Source organism: Macaca nemestrina, chromosome 13 (genome assembly GCF_043159975.1).
Source record: "Macaca nemestrina isolate mMacNem1 chromosome 13, mMacNem.hap1, whole genome shotgun sequence".
Taxonomy (NCBI): Eukaryota; Metazoa; Chordata; class Mammalia; order Primates; family Cercopithecidae; genus Macaca; species Macaca nemestrina.
The window spans coordinates 113876421-113898982 of NC_092137.1; the positions used below are offsets into that span (position 1 = coordinate 113876421).

Sequence of the window (22562 nt, forward strand, 5' to 3'; positions counted from 1 at the left end):
TTCAGGGAAAATGGGAAATTGACTATTTCCCTAAGAATTATATATGAAGAAGTGCTCTCTTGTATTTGAATAATGACAAGAGATTAGGCATTCCTGCATGCTTTTTCCCCCTTATTAATGAATTAGAATCCACAATTGATTTAAAATTAAATAAAATTCGCATAAGCATCAGTCACGTCTTCATTACCAGTCACTTGCGCTTTGTAAAACTGGATTTCCATTTAAATGGCTTCATGTCAAAATGGGAGTTGACTGTGGCTGTGGGGAGCCCAGCTGGGAGGCAACCTGACCTGGCCCAGCCCGCAGCCAGTGCCCTGGCACAGGCAGCTGTGAGGGGCACAGCCAGACATGGGCAGAGGCTGACGGGCAGGCACAGACACAGAGGGCCATGACCAGCCGGAACAGGGGCAGCAGGAAGCACCAAGTGAGACTCCTGGATCACGGGCACCTTAGAGCTTCATCTCATGACACTGGCTTCTTACAGTAACACACACATCCCTTGGTTGGCATTGAAGGAGTCTTCCTTTTGTGTCCCAGGGTACCATCTGTGGGTCTTTTCTGGCATATCTTCTGGATTCCCATCCAGATTCTTAGGATCCTCTGGACTGTTGAGACCATGGACATGGTTTTCTCTCTCATCAGGCAGTTTGGAAATTCTTTCTCAGGTGAAAGGCAGAGGCTTGGGTGCCGACTAAGGCCCTGGGGTAACTGTCTTAAGGAATTTTGGCCTCATGATTCACTAGTTGAATTGAAAATGTGAGAACACAATGTTACACAATTAATTTTATTTCTTAATTCTGGTGCTGTTTTCAAGAAGTGACAGATTTCAGAATAACTAAATAATTTCTAGTGTCACTTTTTTCTCCCAATATTAGTATCTCAAGTGAAACCTGGTATTTTGAGACTTTTCATCACCCATCTGGTTCTCTAGGAATCTTTAAAAAGTGCAAGTACTTAAAAAAGAAAAGAGTAAGAAAGAAAGAAAGAAAGAAAGAAAGAAAGAAAGAGAATTGTTTTAAAATATACACGTATGTCCATCTTGCCTAAGTATTTTCTAGTATTATCAGCAGGACACAATTTACTATGCATCATTATCTACTCTTATGAAATAATTTAAATATTTTAGCATAATTGATGTCTCCATGCATTGCCTAGCTTAAGGATTGATTCTTAACATTCTTTGCTGTAGACCATTGGAAAATCATTAATGAAACCATATTTAAAGTGGATTTAAATAAACCTGAGTGGTTTCCCAGCTGGGAGACAGGGTAATCTTCTGCACTCTTGCTCGAATAGAGTTGATCTCAGCTTCTCCTACTCTGCTTATGTATCATTAGATCATAGAGGATCATGAGGTCACAGCGATGAGTGAAGACAGTGGGAGATTCCTCAGCTGCTCCTTTCCCCTTGGACAAGGTGGTCATGTGCTCTTGAAAATTCACTCATCTTTCTTCTACAATTCTTTACTTCTTACTCATAATGATTGTACTCTCTCATCTTCTCATCCAGAACTATTTCTACAAAATTATCACTGTTTTACCATGTTATAAACCTGTGTGAAGATATGAGTTCTGAATCTTGGTTTCTTTTTTCTCTTCTTTTTAAACTTTGCTTCTAGAGATGTCCTCATCCCAAAGCATTTTCATCAATGACAGCCCCAGAAAGTGAACCATCCATGTCTGGGGGTACTCATGTACGTTGCTGCAAAGATCCTGAATAAAATATTAGCAAAAAGAAATGGCAGAGTACACTTGAAAAAGACCAAATGGACTTCACCTCAGAAGGAAATAATAGTTTAATATTAAGAAATCTATTCATGCAATTTGCCATATTAATAAATTAATCACCAATCATTTGTTAACCTGAACAAGTACTGAAATGTGTCTTAATAAAGACAATATCCAATCCTGACTTCTAGAAACCTTTCTATAATAGGTCCAGGTGTATACATTCTTAACATGATAAAATCACACACACACATGCACACACACACGCACACACTCACACATTCATTCCAGTATCGGTATCATAGTATCATGCTTTATAGTAAAACCCTACAAGAGAAGTGTTTCTACTAAAGTCAATAGCAAGTCAAGGGCCCCCGTTATCACCAGTATTATTTAAAATTGTTCTAGAAGTACTAGTCAAAGTAATTAAAATAACAAAATAAGAAATATAAATAGTAGAAAGAAGGAGGCAAAATTTTTATTACTTGCAGATTATGTAATAGGATTGTATACCTGGAAAATTCCGTAAGGATTAAACCAAGCCTTAGCCAAAAGCAAAAGGAATAGATAGCTACTTCAAAAAATAGTAACAATAATAGCTTCTTATTCTGCAAATATAAGACAGGAGAAAAAAGAGGCAACATCCATTTATTTGCTCAATGCTTTTTTACTTGAGAAGCTCCTTTGTGCCAAGCCCTAGGGACAGAGCTAAAATAGGAGAGTAGTTATTCTCCAATCAGTTGCTTTGTAATTAAAGGAAATAAGCAATACACTAAAAAGCAAATACACAAGGATACACAAGGCTTTTCAGGCAGTGGCAAATGCTGTGAAGGAATTCAGGAGAATAAGCGGTGGGATGCTGGAATTAGAAAGGTTAGGGACAGATGGTTGAGGAAGTCCTGCATTCTCTCTCTTTTTTTTTTTTTTTTTTTTTTTGAGACGGAGTCTCGCTCTGTCGCCCAGGCTGGAGTGCAGTGGCCGGATCTCAGCTCACTGCAAGCTCCGCCTCCTGGGTTCACGCCATTCTCCTGCCTCAGCCTCCCAAGTAGCTGGGACTACAGGCGCCCGCCATCTCGCCCGGCTAGTTTTTTGTATTTTTTTAGTAGAGACGGGGTTTCACCGTGTTAGCCAGGATGGTCTCGATCTCCTGACCTCGTGATCCCCCCCGTCTCGGCCTCCCAAAGTGCTGGGATTACAGGCTTGAGCCACCGCGCCCGGCCGGAAGTCCTGCATTCTCTAGAGTGGCCCAGGAAAGCCTCTCCTAGAAGGTGGAATAGGAGCTGAGATGTAATGGATGAGAAGTATCCACTCATGCAAAGAGTCAGAGGAAGGCGGAGAAGCAAGCACAAAGGAAACAGCGAAAGATCTGTGGAACAGGAGCTTGGCATGTTAGAGAGATGGGGGAAAGAGCTAGGATGACGAGGAGGGGCTGGGGCAGGATCCCACAGGATGCCTGCTAGGTCTTTTTTCGCGTGCAGTATGCCACCGAAGGTCTGGAAGGTAGGGGTGTTGGTATGATTTTGTGGACTGCTGAGAAAGCCAACCCTGGCAGATATGCAGAAAATAGATTGTCGAAAGTATTGGTGGAAAGCTGTGGCCCAGATGAGAGAGAGAGAGAGAGAGAGAGAGAGATGGCGGTGGGGTGGTGACAGGTTTGACGTATACTTCAGATGCGGAAAGAACTACCAGTACTTGCTAACAGATAGATGTGGAGAACGAGGAGGAGGAGAAATGAGGAGGAGGAGAAATTGATGTGGAGAATGAGGAGGAGGAGTAATTCAGAGATTCCATTCACAATAGAAAAACAAACAAAAACACGACATGCCTAAGAATAAATTACACAGGCAATGTCCAAAATCTATATGGAGAAAACTAAAAATCTGCTGAAGGACTTAAAAAAATCGCATAATGGAGAAACAACTTTGCTGGGACAGGGCAGATATCGACAGGTTGAAGAAGTCAGTCCTTCCCAGCGCAATCCCAATAGAAGTTCCTGTTTTAATGCCACCAAAAGGACACCAAGGTTTATCTGGAAGAATAAACATTTATTTGGGATTAACCAGGACAATTCTAGAAGGAGAAAAGAAGAGCAACAACAGCAAATAATCTCTACCAGACACTAAAATGCACCATAAAACTGCAATAATAAAAACTGGGAGACATTGTACAGGGACAGGAATTAACAAGCAGATTAATAGATCCAATGGACAGTCTAGAAATAAACCCAGCTACTGATCCATTGTCTGTATTATAAAAAGGGCATTCCATGCAGAAAAGCAGGGGTATTACATGCAGATTGTGAACTAGTCAACTAGCCCTTCAAAAAAATAAAAGTGGTTCTCTGTTTTACTTCTCATGAAAATAAATTCAAATGGGTCAAAGATGCAACAGGAAAAAAATGAATATGCTCTATTTCTATAATCTTAAAGTGAGGAAGACCTTTCTATGCATCAAACAAAAATTAGAAGCTGTTTGAGGAATGATTGCCAACTAGAACTGCATGAATATAGAAAATTGTTTGTATGCCAATGAAGCAAGCAAGCAAGCCAACCAAAAACTCTTCCGTCTATTTGTTCATGACTTTCAAAGGCTATCACCAGCCAAACATGTTCCCATTGCTGTGGGTTGAAATGTGTCCCCTCAAAAGGTATGTTCAAGTCCAAACCCCCAAAACCTGAGAATGTGACCACATTTGGAAACAGGATCTTTGCAGATGCAATCAAGTTAAGATGGTCATACTGAATTAGAGTGGGCCCTAATCCAAGAACCAGTGTCTTTATAAGAGAGTATTTTGGACACAGACACACACAGAGGGAAGATGGCGTCCTGCAGAGGAAAGCAGAAATTGGAGCAATGAAGTTATAAGCTAAGGAGGCTGAGGATCGCTGGAAGCCATTAGAAACTAGAAAAGAGGGCTGTAACACATTCCCTCTTAAAACCTTAGAGGCGTGGCCCTGCCAATGCCTTGATTTTGAACTTCTGGCTTGCAGAATACATTTCTGTTGTTTTAAACCATGCAGTTTGTGGTAATTTGTTACAGCAACCCCAGAAAACGAATACACACATTAATGTCTAATAAGACACTGAACTTAACTTTGTTAAAACAAAACTCTTCTTCAGTTCCATATTAATATATGTGTAAGTAAAATCTGACATACCATTCAGCAGACAGTTACAGTAGTTAACCCTGGAGGGTAAGAATAAGGGGACTTCCACTATATGCATAAAGTGGAAGTATGCAGTTTATAAAATAGTCTACGTACTAAATGCTATGGTCTATTTAAAAAATTGCATGTGTTACTCTTATAATAGAATGAAATTTTAAAAGAAAGAAAATAGGTAGTAGAAGTCTGCCATGATGCTATGAGTGGGATCCAACAAAATCAATTGTGTGAGATGAAAGGTCATGTTATTGAGCTAACAGACCAGGATGCACATGAGCAGCCAGCCAGCGAGGAGTTCCAGGTGTCCAGATGCTCATTTCCAAATCCATCCTCATCCCAGTTGGACCTTGTTGCTGCGATGGCGGTTGTCTGTGCTGGTTAAATACCCATGGGGTTGATACCGGGTCTTGGGGCTGGCTAGCATCTCTGGAATAACGGCTCCATTTCCTACGTGTTTCATGAGCTCACTGGGAAGCCTGGCCTTGGGAATTCAGCAGACCCAGAGACCCACTCTCTGCCTTTCTCTTCCCAAACTGCATTATTCACCTGCCTGGTCTCATCCCCTCCACGCCCCTCTCTTGCACCCCAAGTACCACAGCCTTAAGGGCTTCAGCCTTGGAGGGCTTGGAATGTGTAAAGGACAGGAACTGATATACATCATCCTATATACCAGATGTGTAAAGGTCAGGAACTGATGTGCCTCAGTATACATTTGAATTTGCCTTTCTACAGGGTGTATTAAAGAAGTGTGGTGCCATATCATAGATTACACCACGATTTAGATAAGGAACACTATAAATGATGTTATTATATCCTACATGACTCAAAGCCCGAGTCTCACCATCCTAATGTTTTCATATTCTTGTTTGAGATTCACGTTTCACAGATTATTGGTTATTAACTGGATTCATTCCACTGGATTGCCCTTTACAGTACATACTCATTAATACTTTATTTCTTGATCTTTTGGTTGATTTTTTTATGTAAATACGAACTCACATTTCCAGGACTTTTTGCTATACCCATTTCACTCCTACTTTATGTACACTTTACTGTGGCCCTGTTGGTGACATATGATAGACTATACTGTAATAGGTTCAGATGAACTAAAGGTATGTCATTTGATCACCTAAGAAGGTTTTAATGGTTCACTCTCTGATAATTAGCTCTAAGTAGTTGACCCTCCAACCGTTCCCCACAGCTGCAGAGGAGACGGTGCCACTTTAATGTGCTACTTTGGGCTACCTAAAATATTGCAAATCCATTTGCTGGCAACTTGCTCTTCTCCTGATGGAAATTCCGGCTTTGTGGTGCTTTGCAAATGCTTCATCTCCACAGTACCTACCATGAAAGTCCTGTTTCATACTCTAGGCCCTCTGGAACCTTCCCCATCTCGGAAAACTAAGTCCATTCAGCTAAGAATCTGAATCTTACCTATGACTTCCAATCATTCCAACTCACTTTGGCCTTTCCTTGAGCAAGGAAAGGAACTTGCTGGTCATTCAGCAGACCAACTTGAGTGAGTATCATAGCAAAATCAGAACCAAATCTTAATATAGCTGATGTATGTACAAGCCAAAGAATGAAAAGGCCATCTTCCTGGCAGAACTCGTAGAGCCTCTTAACCCCCGCAGACAAACGTTTTTCTAACAGAAAGGTTATAGGAAGGAGAGGCTGAATTTATTAACCGTCTCCTTGTCCTGCCACTGCCTGACTTCCTTTGGGCTCACCAGACAATGTTTAGGCGCCAGACACGTATGCCTGGTGCCATTTGCGTGTCTGTGTTAAAGTTGACTTAATTAGGAGAGTTTACCTCAAATAAATGCTTAAATGAATTCTCTTAGTGGTGTAACGTTTTGTCTACTGCCTATTGCTGTGCCTTGTGGCTGAAACAGAACAGCACATATGAAGCATGCAGCAGCTCTGAAGTCATGTTTACACGCATTGATGTGCAGTAGGAAAAGAAAATGGGACTAGGGTCAGGTGAACTCCTGTAGGATAAATAGAGATAAATAATTCAGATTCTCATTATGATAGAGCCATATAGCACCGGTGCATGGGAGCACCCTGCCTTTGTACAAATTGGTATGCAGTGGCTGTTCAGAAGCCATAGCATGTAATCTAGCATTAATATTAACATAAATCAGAGGCAGGAATTAGCAATATTTCTAAAGTCTTATAGGATAACTGAATTCACACTATATTGTTTAGTCCTCCTGGGCATTTTAGTAATTGTGTAATAGAAATGTTGAGGTAGTTGAGATATTCTTTATATTACACTATGAAAGGATCTCTAACACAATGTCTTTAGCAGACAGTTTTGATAGAACGCGTTGAACAAAAAGAAATATGCCTATTTTGGTAATATGGGTATGTTTCATTAGCTCAGCCTGCAGCGATATGACATTACATTCTAAAAGGAATACAATTAATAACAATGAGAGATTTTGAGCTCTCACAGTGTCGCTGGAGGAACTAAGCGCGATGTCAGGGCAATTAAGCGGAGGCCCTGGATTACCTTTGTCTGCACACCCTTAACATCACCGTGTCTCAATGTGGTGAATAGTTATTTCTTTAGTGGAGAATTTGTAATTTATTTTGATGTTTCTTATAATTCAGACCACCATTATAAAAATGTTTTTTTCTCCCTTTTTTTCTCAGGTGAGAAAAAAATCATTAAACATAACTAGCTAGTAGAAATTAACATTTCTTCAGATTGCCATAGCTGCCATTTTTTTTTTTTTTTTTTTTTTTGCTATAAGGGAATGAATGACTGCAAGGGAGATGCACACAGTCACTGCTGGGAATTCGACTGACCACTACTCTCCTATCGGTATAGCAGAACGGTGGGAAACCACCCCAAAGCGTGTACCGTCCACATGTTCTGTAATAGCAATCCAGGGGAAAAAGTTGTACTTTGAGACTATTAAAATAATCAGCCAGGGTATTATTTTATTCAGTGTTAACCTTTATGTTTTATGTTAAGTGACAGTGAAGGTTCTGGAACACGGGGATTCCCCAGAGTCTCGGGAGTTGAGATTTCTTTGATCTCTAAAGAGGCTTCATTCCACTCTGCAATGCCGAAATGCTCTTACTCCCTCTTCACTGGTCAGTTTTAATAGGTGCAACAAAAGATAAAATATTTTAAAACATGAAAACTCTGGTTTTTAAAAACAGATGATGAAGAGACTGGCTTAAAATCCCCCTTCTGAGTGTCCTATTTGCTTCACACTTTCGGAGTCGTGGCTCTGTTGGGCAAGGAGAAGGTTGCAGGTAATAGGGAGTGATGGGAGAGGGGGCGAGAGAGGGAAGAGAGGGAGAGATAGGGAGAGGGAGGTAGGAGAAGAGAAAGAGGGAGGGAGCTTCGCCAATCATTCCTGACTCCCCAAATTTCCCCTGATGGACTCTTCCTGGTGAACATCTACAGTCTGTAAGCAGGTGTCTAGAAATGTTGCTGCTGAGTCTAAGCCTTGGGGCATTAATACGCAACTCCATTTCCACTCATGAGTAATGTATTAAAATTTTGTAGCTAATAAATTCTTAATCTGAGAAGCTCCAGGTTATTTCTTACTTACACAGTGACTTGGTTAATGGAACACCAACCTGGCCATGGCTCTGGCTGCCTGTTATTTTCTGTACTGTTTTCCCAAGGTTTTCAAATGCAGTCAGCTCCACTGCTAACTCCCTCTGCCTGTGACCACTGCTTAGTTCCTGCATATATGCAGAAGCACACACCTCTTCAGACAATTAAATCACACCAAACTGCTCGGGGACTGGAGACCTGCGAGTGTTATGTGAGCAGTCCCCCTCCCCTGCTAAGTATTATTGACAAATCCATCAAGGGCAGTGATGCATTGGTTTCCACCTTACCTAGAAGGACACTAGGGCAACGGTGACATGCTGTCACCGTGGTAACTGCGGCTGAAGTGAACAGCCTGTTAGGATAGGTGACCTCTGTTGGCAGTGCGCCTAGAGATGTAGCACTCACCCGGCTGCCGGGTCATGGGGACCCCAAGGAGCAGCTCAGTGCCCTCAAATTGATTCATTAGGCCCTAAACATATCGATTGCTCCAATTTGCAGGAATTTATTATATTGATATTGGACTGATTAACATTTTGTGCCAGACTGGTTCGATATGTGCTTGTAACAGCTTTTAATGATTAATTGACTTTTATGATTCCATCTCAGGGCTGTCAGTGAGCTGTGAACTGTGGGCAGGCTCGCTCCTGGGTTGTCTCTCCAGTGGCACAGGGCAGTGATTGAATACCTAGGAAATTAGTGTCCTTGCTGTCTCATTTTATGAAAGATAAATGCTATGACATTTAATGCAGACCTTAATTTAGAACAGAACTAAGCAGATCATTTTGCAATTTAATCATAAACAGGTAAATATCAAAACTTCTTTAGCATTTTACAAGTTAAGCACCCAGAAAACAGAGGTAAAGTGGAGCAGGCAACCAGGGGAGACAGCAAGAGGTAAAATAACATAATATGGGCAGGAACTGCACAGCATTTTAATAATCATGTAATTTATTAGGGCCAACATCCGAGCCCATTTTTCAGTCCAGAATATACTGCTCTCATTCACTCGGTAGTGAGCCGAGGGTGTGCCACTTGGCACGGGCTGAAAAGTTAGCATTTACCTTCCTGGCCACAGGCAGCCCTGCAATATTGCCCGGTGAGTCAAGGAAAATACATGGATTTGCCACAAAAGTAAACAGCAGAATAAGGGACAGGCTCTAGTTTAATATGGGCCCCTGACATGTAATAAGGGGAATATCACATTCAGTATGGTTTACGTGTTACCTAAAACAACCATAAACATTATGAAAAGATGACAGGAGAAGATGAGATTTTATTGTGCTCGCTAACAACAGTGAGAGAAGAGTAGGAAGACTGGGGGCTGTCAACTGACACCTTCTCGCATTCATATTTAAAGCGTATTTTCTTCCTCTCATTTTAATTAAAAGACTTAAGTTAGGGGGAAACTGTCTAAACATCATGTCAAATTATTCATGTTTGTACATATAAGGAATAAAATGGAATGGTTCTCCTGCTCACGGTTCTTCTTTCTTCTTTACCATTCCATATTTTTCCATGTCGCCGTGCAGCGTAAGGACGCCTTCACTTGATCTGCAAGGGTCAGTTGTTAAACTGTCACCGAAACATGGGCAGTGTACATCGTTTATGGCCCTTGACTGAGATACACTCACACCATAGCATTTTTATTTTATCCAGCCCTCCACTGGTGAAAAGAATTGGAGGTCACCCAGTCTCCCATCATAGTGTCACTAGAAACTCTATCTTGCTGCTCTGCCCATTTTCAACAAAGGCCTAGGCCACCTCCCTCCCTCCCCCAATGTGTAGACAAGCTACCTGACATCGTCTCCATTTCAATTTGGAACTATGGCATCTTGTGATTCTTGCGATCCTGGAGAGGAGGATTTAAGTGGGCTCCCTGCTGTGTGCTTCTCCACTTAGACACACACGCACAAGGGCAGTCTTCGAATGTGTGTATTTCACCTGCGTGGTCGGGAGTGCCCTCACCTCAAGTCTGTCTTTTGCCACGGGCCTTGCTGGGCATCCATTGCTGTTGACCAAGCATGACATCGCGGTCCCCTCCCTGTTCAGCGCCCAAAGTGTAGATACGACGAGAACCTGGAAAACCTCAAAGTGCCTCTCTCCTGTGTGGAAATTGAGAAAGCACAAACATAATTGCTTTTGTTGGATCACAGTCCTGAACAGCAAAAGACATTTTAAACATCTGCCCTTCCTTTGATTGGTTCTACATCCTCTCTCTTTTTGGCTACTGTTCATTATTCTGCATTATATTCATTACCGAGAAATCTTCTCCAAGCCAGTATTTGCATTTGGATTCATTTGGAAAGATGACTTGGATTCAGGGTATTAATCTGATCCGGCCCCACACAAACCCATAATAGACTATGACACATCACATATAGATAAATTCTATAGAGAGAGCTGTGTTTCAGGCTTAAGGATCTGATCCTGTCTATTGTGCCAGAAATGCCATATCCTCAGGCACAGAGGGGAAAAATGGATCTCTTTCTAGTTTCTCTCCTTCACCGGAAAGGGGAAAGGAAAGAATCAGGGCTGTCCCGAAGCTCTGCTCTGGGCTCACACTGTACTCATGCTGCCGCCCCGGAGTTCCTCTGTGGGTGTGGAAACACACACACCCAGGCACACCAGGCACTCACAACCCACGCTGCCCATCCGTCGCTTATGTGTTGGTTCTGTGAATTTTCCTGTGTCAGGGAGGAGTCATCCTTTTGAGTGTCTCAGTGGCACTTCATGCTCACCATGCTCCTTGGATTAGAATTCAGATTTCTTCCTTTGGTCATATCTTATTGGTTTCATCTCACTGGCATTCACTCTAGAGGGAGAATTTTCAGGAGTCACTGAATACTCTCTGGCCTCCTTCCTTCCAATCACTAATCGAATAACTTTCTGTATCTATTTTGTCTTCTGGTTCTGCTGTCAGATACCTGTCATACTATTAGCAGGAATTCCATGAAAAATTAAACAGGAAAAAAAAATGTTGATTCCCCAAAGTGGACTACTGGAATACATTCTTTCCTTATCCTGTGGTAACAGCCTTCAAAATGCTTACCTTTTAGTAAGCATTTTAACTCAGGCAGAAAAAGGTACAAAAAGAATGGGAAGTGATCTTACTCTGAATCTGGCATCTAAGGAAAATATTCAAAAATTCAAGCAGAAAAATTCAAAGTGTCTTATTTTTTAAAAACACTTTTTATCTGTACATTTTGTTAGTAAGGCTTACCAAAGGACCACTATGGTATGCTTTACTTCATAATCATAAAATATGACTGTCTTTAATTAACTCTTTATATGTAATAGAACCTCAGTACCAAATATTTTACATTTTTGACACTAGAATTTCTATTCTACACAGGAATTTTACTTAACAGTTATTGCCATTAAACTTGACAGCATAATTGATCACACTGGCTTGAAGACTTATTTTATTTTATTCTATAATCATATTTTTGTGCCTTTAATCTAAATAATAATATCCCCAGGAAAAGGTATGTTCATTTAAGCATCTTAGTTCAGGCTGCTATGACAAAGCATTATAGACTGGGTGATGTACAAACAGCAGAAATGTATTTCTCACAGTTCTGGAAGCCAGAAGTCTGAAATCAGAGGACCAGCATGGCTGGGACCTGGTGAGGTGCTCCTTCCGGGCTACAGACTGCCTACCTCTCCATGTGTCCTCAGTGGGTGGAGAGAGATGGAGCTGGCTCTCCACCTTCTTCTTAAGCCGGCACTAATCCCATTCACAACATTCTTGAAGCCTCCACCCTTGTGACTATCATCTCCCAAAAGCCCCACTTCCAAATTTCATTACACTGGGGATTTGATTTCAACACAGGAATTCTGGGGGGACAAGAACATTCAGTCCCTCATATCACTTAGGAAAACAATTTTTTCTCAGATATTTCAGTAGCCACATGAGTTGTGGTTTTGAACCCAGCCAAGCTTATCTCTTAATCTATCTTCATAAGGCCCTAGAAAGAAAGCCTGTATTGGCCTCCACGTGTTGGTCTTTGAAGGGATACTGAAATGTCGTATCCACCCAGCATTTCCAAATATCTAAACCTTGGTTGAAATGCGTATAAACATCTGGTTTGAGGTGCTGTCTCACTTTTTATCTAAACATTTCAGCAGTGTGCAGACAAAAAGACTGACTTCTGAGTCATCACTGACTGATTCTCCATTCCTTTCCAGCATTGATGAATGCTTTGCCTGAGAGCAGGGGTATCTGTGTTCCCCGCATGGGGTTGGGGTTCATCCTGGGCCTTGGAGTGGGAGTTTGCGCCACTCACCACTAAGTGGGCTTGTGAGCTGGCTGGCAGTGCTCCTGGGGATTGGCTGCGTGGGCTGTAGGAGGAGGAGGCTTTGTCCCCTTCCTTCTTCTCCCTATTCCAGGTGGGAAGGTAAAAATGGATGAGCAAAGGGATGCTCTGTTTTCCTTTCTCCCAGGTGTGGCTCTACCAAAATGAACAATTCCTAAACACCTGCCAGGGTTGGGGAGCAGAGACCCCGGTCCCCAGTTCTGGGTGGAAGGGCTCCGGGCAGCTTCTGTAGGAATAAAGACTCAGTACAACTGAGGGTCTGGTTCTTCATTCTGACTCTTACTAGCTGTGTGATCTTCGGCAGCTTACTTTATGCTGCTGGCTTCTCCTTCTTTAGCCCTAAAGTCAGGTCCTTTCAACTCTAAAATGCAACGCCAACCTTGGCATCTCACTCCTGATCTGAGGTTAACTCCCCTTCCCAATTCCTCTACTCCTGGACTATCAGGTATTCCTGACACAGGTGTGCTGGGATTTTAATGGTAAGCTTGTAAGGAGAGAGGAGGAAACTGGACTATTTAGGGCAGGAATTCAAAGGTGCAATGCAAATTTAGGACTGCCCCTGAAAAAGGGCATCCAACAGCCAGAGTCCCTTGATTTGAAGCTCCGAGGACCAATCTGTGTTGCACCCATGTCAAGAGGCCTGACCTGGTGACCCAAGCAGGCATCCGGATCCCACAGATGAAGGGAACACCGCTGTGGGATATGAGACCATCGTGATCCCACATCGGTCCATCTTCACTCAAACAGGCTTCTCCAGGAGATGCTGGGTGCAGGTGTCAGCACTCAGGCTTCACCCAGTTTCGATGAGGGAATGAGGAGAAAGGGACTGGGAAGTGGAGTGTCATGAGGAAACTGAGCAGAGGGGATGGTCTGGCTGCAAGCCAGGCTCTCAGCCACATGATTCAGCCGCACAACCTCAGCCTTTCCTAAAGATGCCTCGTGTGCTACTCGTGGATGAGGTTGTGAGGGGATTTTAGAAACCTACTTAAAATAGAGTTATTACAAAAGTATGGGGGAACAATGCAGGTGTTAGAACTGGGCTGAACTTTGAAAGATGCCGTGTTATCTCATGGAAACTCCCTCACAAGCTTCTAGGGTTTCAGGAATTTTTGACTTAGGATCCTGCAGGGCTCTTTAGTTCATCTGGAATTAGATCCCAGTCTGGCCTTAAGTCCACGTCCTTTGGATTGCACCAGGTGGCCTGGGGGTGCAGGTGGCTGGGGCCCTCATTCCCCCAAGACACAGGGATGAGAGCAGAAGGTCCATGCAGGGACCGCCACCCAGCCAGGTTTGGGTCTAACAGGTATGGGGATGAGAGGGCCAAGCAACACACAACTAGAGACTCTGGAGTCCTTCCGGCTTCCTTGGAGCTGGGAGGAAGCTTCCAGCACCACACCCTTTTACTCAATCCTGCCTTATTCTTGGATCCTAAACCCTGGTCTCCACATTTGAGTTCCTGCTCCCCGCCGCTCAGGCTTCCCAGTGCTGACTGCCCAGCTAACCAGCCCTTGTGTGCTGAAACAGAGTCCCTGGTCATCTGCCCCAGCTGCCCACCTGCAGGGCAGTGCTGGCCCTTCTTGGAGATGACTCTAGAAGCTTCCTGGAGAGAACTCATGCTCCCTAGGGCTAGCTGGCCTTCAGCCCATGGCCTTCTAAGTCAGATGCTTCTTTGCTCGATTATGCCCATTTCTGACCCAGCAAACAAATCCTAAGTAGTTACACAAATGCTCCAAACTCCCAGATGAACAAACTTTCTCTTCAATATTTTATCCAATAGACCCAACGATTACCTCTGAGGTTAAATAGAAAAACTGCGGCGTAGGAAGTGGAAAGTAACATAAGTAGCAGCAGGAATAGGGTGCAGAATTATTTCTCATTTGCGTTTGTTTGTCTCTTGTGGCTCTTCTGTTTTTCACTGTGTTTGGATCTCTGGGAATAAATTTTTCAAATTGCATGTTAATTACTGCATTTGTGGCTTCCGTAGTATCAGACACTTTCAGGAAATATTACAGTTATAATTTCTAGATTAATAAAACTGGAGACAAAGTTGACCCAGTAGACATAATTTACTGTACTTTTCAGAAAGCTTCTGATAAGGTCCTTCCTAAAAGGCTATTAAGGAAAATAAACAGCCATAAGGTAGAAAGCAAAGTCCTGTAAATTACAGCATCCAAAGGAACTGAACCAGGTGAAGAGAGTCGCAGAGCTTGCTTGTATTTTGTTGTTTACCTAAAATATGTGGGCAACTGGTAGTGAAGATTTTTTAAAAATACCCCTCAAGTTTCCATCAAGCTTGATTGGCTTTGAAATTGTCAGGTCCCTGTAGAGAAATAAACACAGCAAAGGCTTTGAGGACTGCTCAGTACAAAAAGGTGCAGCTGTCTGTGAAGTATGGACGACGCTTGAGGGATAGGGCCAGTGAGAAAACACACACACACACACACACACACACACACACACACACACACACACACCTGCGCACACACATGGTGAAGATGCCCCAGTCTGGGCTCGGAGGTCTGATTTATTTGGATTTTTTGTAAAGCTCTAGATAAAATCCCTCAGGAAAACAGTACAGTGAAGGAAAAGATGAGCACATGCATAGAAAAAAAAAGAGAACACCAGGCCCAGAAAATAGACAAGGCGGCCCTAGGGGAGACCTGGGAGCTCCCTGCTTGTTCACACCCCTGTGGGTGCAGGGAGCAGGGCTGAGTCTGAGTCTCCAGAACAACACGGGAGAAAGACCAGCTCCCCTTAGCATGTCTATATTGTAGGGTCGTTTATAATGGTCTCTATGCAGATTTTTTGGACAGTCTGCTTTTCACTGAAATAGCGATGATCTTGGTAAGGGAACTCTTACTATCTGTTTCTTTTGAACTCTGTCCTGAAAGGCACAGCCTGGCTACCAGTTGACTCCATGGGGCGCCTGGGTCAGGAGGTGACCACACAGCTCAGGTGGACTAATCCCCTTTCCTCACCCCATGGTGGATGCAGACCCAGCACTCGTGAAGGCTTCAGGGGAGGAAGAGGGAGCATGAGCTGAACTGTTAGGCGCAGACCCGTCACCCATGGGGCTGTGACCAGGAACCCTCCGGAACTCACCATCTTGTTTTTTTTCACCTATAAATGGAAGTTCTTGTCAGCATATATCTCACAGGAATCATAGGAAAAAGCTTAACTAATGCTTTCATATAACAATGTGGAAGCAGTTTTTAAAGTCAGACCATTAGATTAAAATGGTATGTCAGTGTGGTCAATGCAGAAAAAGGCCATTCTACATAAAATTCTTAATTTAATAGTGATAATGCCTAACATTTGCTGTGCAACAGCTATAGCTTGTGTGCGATGCATATTTGATCCCGTTTAATCCTCACAGAGACTTTCACAAAACCCCACTGGACACACAAGGACACTGACGCACAGAGAGGCTGAGGAATGGGCCAAGCCCATGAAGCTGACTAGCAGAACCAGGATCTTAACCGCAACAGCCAAATTCTGAGGCCCATTGGCTCACCCTCCATCCTGCCATATTTATGTAACTTCATACAATATGGTGTGTACGTAGCTATGCCATAGGAGCAAACACGATTGAAGCACCTACTTGTACTTAGTACAAACCCCTTGGCGTGCACTGCATCTTTTTTTTTGTTTTTGTTTTTGAGATGGAGTTTCACTCCTGTTACCTAGGCTGGAGTGCAGTGGTGCAATCTCGGCTCGCTGCAACTTCCACCTCCCAGGTTCAAGCAATTCTCCTGCCTCAGCCTCCTGAGTAGCTGGGATTATAGGCACCTGCTACCACACCCAGCTCATTTTTTGTATTTTTAGTAGAAGCAGGGTTTCGCCATGTTGGGCAGGCTGGTCTCCAACTCCTGACCTCAGGTGATCCGCCCGCCTCAGCCTCCCAAAGCGCTGGGATTACAGGCCTGAGCCACTGAGCCCAGCTGCATCTTTTAATCATCATCCAACTCAGTGAAGTCAGTGCAATCACCATCCTCACTGAAAACAATGCAGCATCTGTATAGATAGTTCTGGTCCAAGACATTTCTTTTCCTTAGGTAGGTCAACCATTGCCCTCTGCAGATACCCGGAGACTGCTTCCTTTCCCTTGTGCGGCCACAGAACCCAGTGGTGGGTTTTGCCTTCTCCGCAGTCCAAAGAGCTGATCCAAGTAGCTCATTGCTCAGGACACTGGCCCAGGCTTTTTCAAGGTGACATCCAGACCCACGTTGAGCACAAGAGGAAGCTGGCCCAATGACAAGGGACCCGTCACACTGGGGACCGTCCTCACCATTGGAGAGTTTCTTTTCTTTTCTTTTTTTTTTTTTTTTTTGAGATGGAGTCTCGCTGTGTCTCCCAGGCTGGAGTGCGGTGGGCGATCTCGGCTCACTGCAAGCTCCGCCTCCCGAGTTCACGCCATTCTCCTGCCTCAGCCTCCGAGTAGCTGGGACTACAAGCCCCGCCACCTCGCCCGGCTAGTTTTTTGTATTTTTAGTAGAGACGGGGTTTCACCATGTTAGCCAGGATGGTCTCGATCTCCTGACCTCGTGATCCACCCGCCTCGGCCTCCCAAAGTGCTGGGATTACAGGCTTGAGCCACCGCGCCCAGCCCACCATTGGAGAGTTTCTAACTCATCTTTGTCAACCTGTGTTTGTTTTGTTTTCAGAAGAATGTTAGCTGGGGCCCTGAGCACACCATTGAGTGACTGAGTGACTCGGAGGGTTCTGAAATTCTAACTTTATGCTCATGCACATGAAAATGGTATATATATACACACACACACACACACACATATATGTTGCTAATCGTCCATAAAACTTCATTTTGCAGAGCTGCCCTCTCCTTACACATTTGGGGTTTTCTGTGAATAAGCCTGCTGGTCGAATCTAGTGAAATAACACGAATGCCCTTGGCCAACCCCTGAGTCGAATGGTACAGGCCTTGGTACAGGTAAGCCTCTCAAAGAGAGCTGTCCTCTTCAGTCTTCTTACTCACCTTCCATCCTCTCAATCTAAAGCATGAATCGGCCTGCCCCAGTGGCTCCCATCTGTAATCCCAGCACTTTGAGAGAATGAGGCCAGAAGAGCATTGAAGCCTAGGAGTTTCAAACCAGGCAGTTCAAAGGGGAACAAATTGAGACTCTCTCTGTCTCTCTGTCTGTCTTTCTCTGTCTCTCTGTCTCTCTGCCTCTCTGCCTCTCTCTCTCTCTCTATATATATATATATACACACACATATATATATGTACATATAAGATCAGCCAGGCATGGTGGCACACACTTGTAGTCCCAGCTACTTGGGAGGCCGAGGCAGGAGGATTGCCTGAGTCCGGGAGGTTGAGGCTGCAGTAAGCTGTGATCACACCACTGCACTCCAGCCTGGGTGACAGAGTGAGACTCTGTCTCAAAATAAATAAATAAATAAATAAGGATGAATATCTCACATGGTCACATGTTCATGACTGAGACTGTTAAATACTAAAATGACTCAGTTGCTTGAAAGCTGCAGCTTCTCACTAATTCTGCCACTAACGAAGTGAATAAGCCTGAGGGCGTCATCCCGGGGCAATGCAGTTGGCTGTCCTTGTCCCACATGGAGGCCAACAGATATTCCCATACTCCTGCTCTCTCTGTGATGGGCCATCTTCACCGCAGGACAAAATCATGGAGTTAGAAAGTATGACTCACTCTCTCCCATCCTGTCACTTGATAGGTGAAGGGTGCCTGGCCAGCAGTGTGCAGAAGGTTCAGGGCATGCTGCTCAGGTCTCCAGGTCTTCCTCTCAGGCACTGTCCAGCTCACATCATCAGGGGGTTTGATCGGAGGCCAGGTGTGCGCTTGTGTCGCCTGATGGAAAAATTTTGCTACAAATTATCTCCCTGTTTATACCTCAAGAATGTTGCTTCTTCAGTGAGCTATAAGCATAATGCGCTTTAGGCTGTGTCTGAATAATGTATTTCTCCGACCAAGAAGCAAAAACTCAGATGGTTTGTGCCATATTTTTGTATATTTAGAAACAGCTGGGTGATTGACTGGATTTTTAATTTTTCACAGGAATGTTTGATGTCGGGGAGACTGCGCCTTTAAAATCCTCTGAGGAAAGAAGATTTCTATAAAAGTTTTCTCCTATAAATATTTTATGTTTCATTGAATTACTATGAACAGAAATTCGGTGATGGAAGAGATGTGCCTTCTCTGCCCCCACACCAACCAAAGGCCCATTTCCAAACTCATGGCCGCGCTCTGCCACCTAGGAACCTGCCCATCTAATCCCCTCTTCAGGATTCAGTCGCCTTCAAACCCTTCTATCACATTTTAGAATTACTCTTCTGATTGATTTGTGCTATCTCGCTGCTGTAATTTTGAATAAACAAGCCTGAATATTTGGTCAAAATGTTTAAGTCACCTGGGTTGCAAAAAGTACAGCAAGACTGATTTCGTGATTTGCACATAATAGACACCCAATATATATTCATTAGGTATATATTCTACCAATATTAAATATTTATTAATTTTAATATACTAAAATATTAACATATAATTACTGTATGTTATCTAGTAATAAAATATTGATAAAAACGAATGTATAATTAAGAATATAAAATATATTAAATTGAATGATATCCCTCAAGGCTAATATATACGGGTAAATAAAATGATCTGATTCAAAGAGCTACAAGACCCTGGATGGAAAGGGGAGCTAATGTTTACTGAATATGAAGTAGGTGCTAGGCGTGGTGAGAGTTGCTTCCTAAATGATCTCTTTTAATCTTCACAGAAACTCAGCAGGTAAGAGCCTACTTTCTCCAGCTTACAGATAGGAAGCCTCAAGGTTCAGATAAGTGAGGGAGCTCGCTCAGGGCTGCACAGCTAGTAGCCGGAGCAGCTTGAAAGTTATAATCTAGACCAGTCTGGTTCCATAGGCCGTGGCTTCACCCCTTTTTGCTCCCTCGAACCTGCTCCCTTATAGGGTTCCCGTAATCATCCCGACTCTGCCTGGAAAATTCTACCACTGGGCGCACTTGCCCAGATTAGAAAGCAGAATTCCAAAGGTCCATGATGAACAAGCACCCATGTGGCCCGCGGTGGAACAGGTGGGGTGGAATCTTTCTGCCTCTTTTACCCGAGTGAGGAGGAACATATCGGATGGGCGGACTATGCCCCTGCATGCCTGTTAAGGCCCAGCAGGTTTGACATGATAGGACCCTCACCTCCCACCATAATTGAAAAGCACTGACGCAGGGGCCAGGAGACCCAGGATAGCCAGACAGAAGGAGTGAACAACGCAGGTGTTTTTCACCAAACACTTACGTACTTGGAAACATTCCGGGGGTGGCACTTTTCCTTGTGCACAGGAATGCTTGATGCCACTTCCCCTCTCTTATCAGACACAGGCTGCTCCTCGCACAGGGAGTTGGGCTAATGAGGTCGCTCTCCTCTGAGATGTTATTGTGGCCATGGAGATGAAAGAGAATAAAAGAAGGACAAACCTTGTATTGCAGAAAAAGTCAGGTTCTTGTCACACGACTGAGAAAAATCAGGCTCGCGGACACATAGAAGGGTGAGGAGAAGAATTTATTGGGCAAGAAGGAAAAAGGAAAAGCAATGCAGCAAAGTGAGATGGAGCACTGCTAACAGCCTTTGCACCTCACGGACTGAATCCCAGGTCCCCACCCAGGGACAGGAGAGACCAGGCTCCTCCCCACTGCAAGCGGTGCAAACTTCCCGTGGCTCCACCCTGTCCTCCCAGTGCGCAGGCTGGTCAGAGATTCTGCGGGGAGCCCTTTTCACTTGGCTCTCTCACTTGGGACCTGAGAGTTCCGTGAGAGTCAGCCACGGTAAGATACCGAGGGTTAAACCTTGAGGTCGCGAGCTGCAGGGTGAGGAAGGAAAGGCACAGCCATGCGCTGCCTGCCTGTCATCCAGGCAGGCCACCCAGGTTCAATTTGTTCCTTGCCCTTTGGGTTCTGATAAGCCAGTGAGTAAAAACAAAAGCTTACAAGAAATGATTATTTAAAAACAGTTTTGCTATATATCAGAAACAGCTGTTAATTAGGCATGTTGAACTTCTTCCTCATGCCAGACTTTATAATGTTTATGAAAGTTGTAAACTCACTCAAGTTAACAAGCGTTTGCCTGGCACTTGCTCTGTGCCTTCTTGAACGATGCCAGGTAGGAACATGAAGAACTGTTACCTGACAATTTAACTACGATAGTGCCCCTTCCACCGTGGGTCTCAGGGTTGGACACTCTGTGTCATCTTAAAGAGGTGGCCCTTATCAGAGGGGAAGAGTAGGCTTTGGAGGTGCTGGCCCCATTGACCAGCTCCGGGACCTTGGCTGAGTTACTCAGTTCCTCTAACTTTCCGTTTTCCTATTTGTAAGGTATATAAATGCTACTGAGACAGCCAGGTGGGAGGGGCTCCCTGGCAGAACCTGCAACCGATGGGCACACTGGGAGGAATGCGCACTGGGGTGGAGCATGGGGAAGTTCCCTATTTGCAGCTGGGAGGAGCCTGGCCCGTCCTCTTCCTGGGTGGAACCTGGGATTCAATCTGCGGGGCGGGAAGCCGCACTAGCAGGACCTTGGCTTTGCAGGGAGTCCCTGTGTGCCTTTTTTCTTTTCTGCTCTGTAAATTCCATTATTCTCACCCTTCAAAGTGTCTGTGAGCCTAATATTTCATGGCCATGTGACAAGGACCCGGCTCTTCGCTGAACTAAGGAAAAAGTCCTACAATACTATCTCTTTTTTGCGAGTACATTTGAAGTTTAAATCGCATCCTGGAAAACATTCAGTAGCGCAGCCTCTGGCTCCTAGTCGGCTCTCACTGTTATTGCAGCTAAGGAGGTGGGCCTTCTACATGGAGTTCCACTCGTGCGTGGCAGAGCAAGGCTCAACACATTGGTGAGAAGCTAGGTTCAGCTTATTTTGAAAAGCATCATCAAGATGTGATGAAAGGTTACAAGTAGGACAGCTGAAAACAAACATTTTAGGTCTTTGCAGTATGGATGCAGAAAGGGTTTCCCCTCTTTTCAGTGGTATGATTTGGGAAGCACTGACTAAAGTGTTTGGATCGGTGAGAGGGAGGGTGGTGGTGAAGGAGAAAAGAGGGAGGCCTCTTAGCCAAGATTTGCAGGTGTTAAATACAAACCCCAAATTGGTTACTGTGACTCTCCTGAGAGTGGGGAAGGAAGTGAGTGGGTGGATGGGTGGGGTAGGAGTGGCAAAATCAGGCCCGAAACCAAGGACTCCATATGATGCATCTTAACAGATACTCCCTCAAATTTCCTTCCTTCTCCTGGGGGTGGGATTTACATAAGCATTTTCTTGGGTCCAGATAACAAAACCATGCCTTGAAAGACATTTCACTTTTTCTGCCCATAATCAAGGCTGGTACCTTCCAAGATTCAGAGATCCTTGATCAACAACAACAGAAAATGTCCTCACCGTGTTCTGAAAGCCTTCCAAAGCACGGCAGAATGAAGAACGAGGAGATGGCAGACCCTACCACCAGCCTGGGGTCCCAGCTGCCCTTCTATCCAGAAATGTTCTCATCTCACCACTCAGAGCTTCACATGCACCCTGTTCAAAACCCACACCAGCTTCTCGATTTCTTGCACAACAGAAACTACTCTGTCAGACCTTCGTAATAAATGCTAACCCTTTAAAGAGTATCTAATGTTTGCCCCCCAAGAACCTGTAAAAATATGTCCATTTCACACACACAGAGCAAGGCTGTCTCCAGAAAGAGCGAGGTGTGTGTTTTTCAGATGAAA

General features: G+C 44.1%; 1 protein-coding gene and 1 long non-coding RNA gene across 7 annotated transcripts in view; one reads left to right on the plus strand and one right to left on the minus strand.

The window, feature by feature from the left end:
• Nucleotides 1–22562, plus strand: part of LOC105490159 (uncharacterized) — a 158470-nt gene that overhangs the window by 128353 nt on the left and 7555 nt on the right. The gene's annotated exons all lie outside the window — the stretch shown is intronic.
• LOC105490157 (uncharacterized) overlaps nucleotides 1–22562 on the minus strand; it is a 92974-nt gene that overhangs the window by 34956 nt on the left and 35456 nt on the right. Inside the window, exons 1-3 of one of the 6 annotated variants that reach the window (XR_011612062.1) lie at nucleotides 14581–17606; nucleotides 11213–11286; nucleotides 10440–10576 (exon numbers count right to left, since the gene is read on the minus strand). The exons of 2 other annotated variants lie outside the window; for them this stretch is intronic. Coding sequence is in view for 2 of the 4 variants with exons in the window: in XM_071077176.1 (XP_070933277.1) it covers nucleotides 10440–10576; nucleotides 18475–18484 (147 nt within the window). In the remaining 2 variants the exon portion in view is untranslated. Of the gene's footprint in view, nucleotides 1–1240; nucleotides 10577–11212; nucleotides 11287–14580; nucleotides 17607–18474; nucleotides 18848–22562 lie in introns of those variants that run through there. 3 more of the 6 variants (XM_071077176.1, XM_071077177.1, XM_071077179.1) reach the window with 3 other exon arrangements.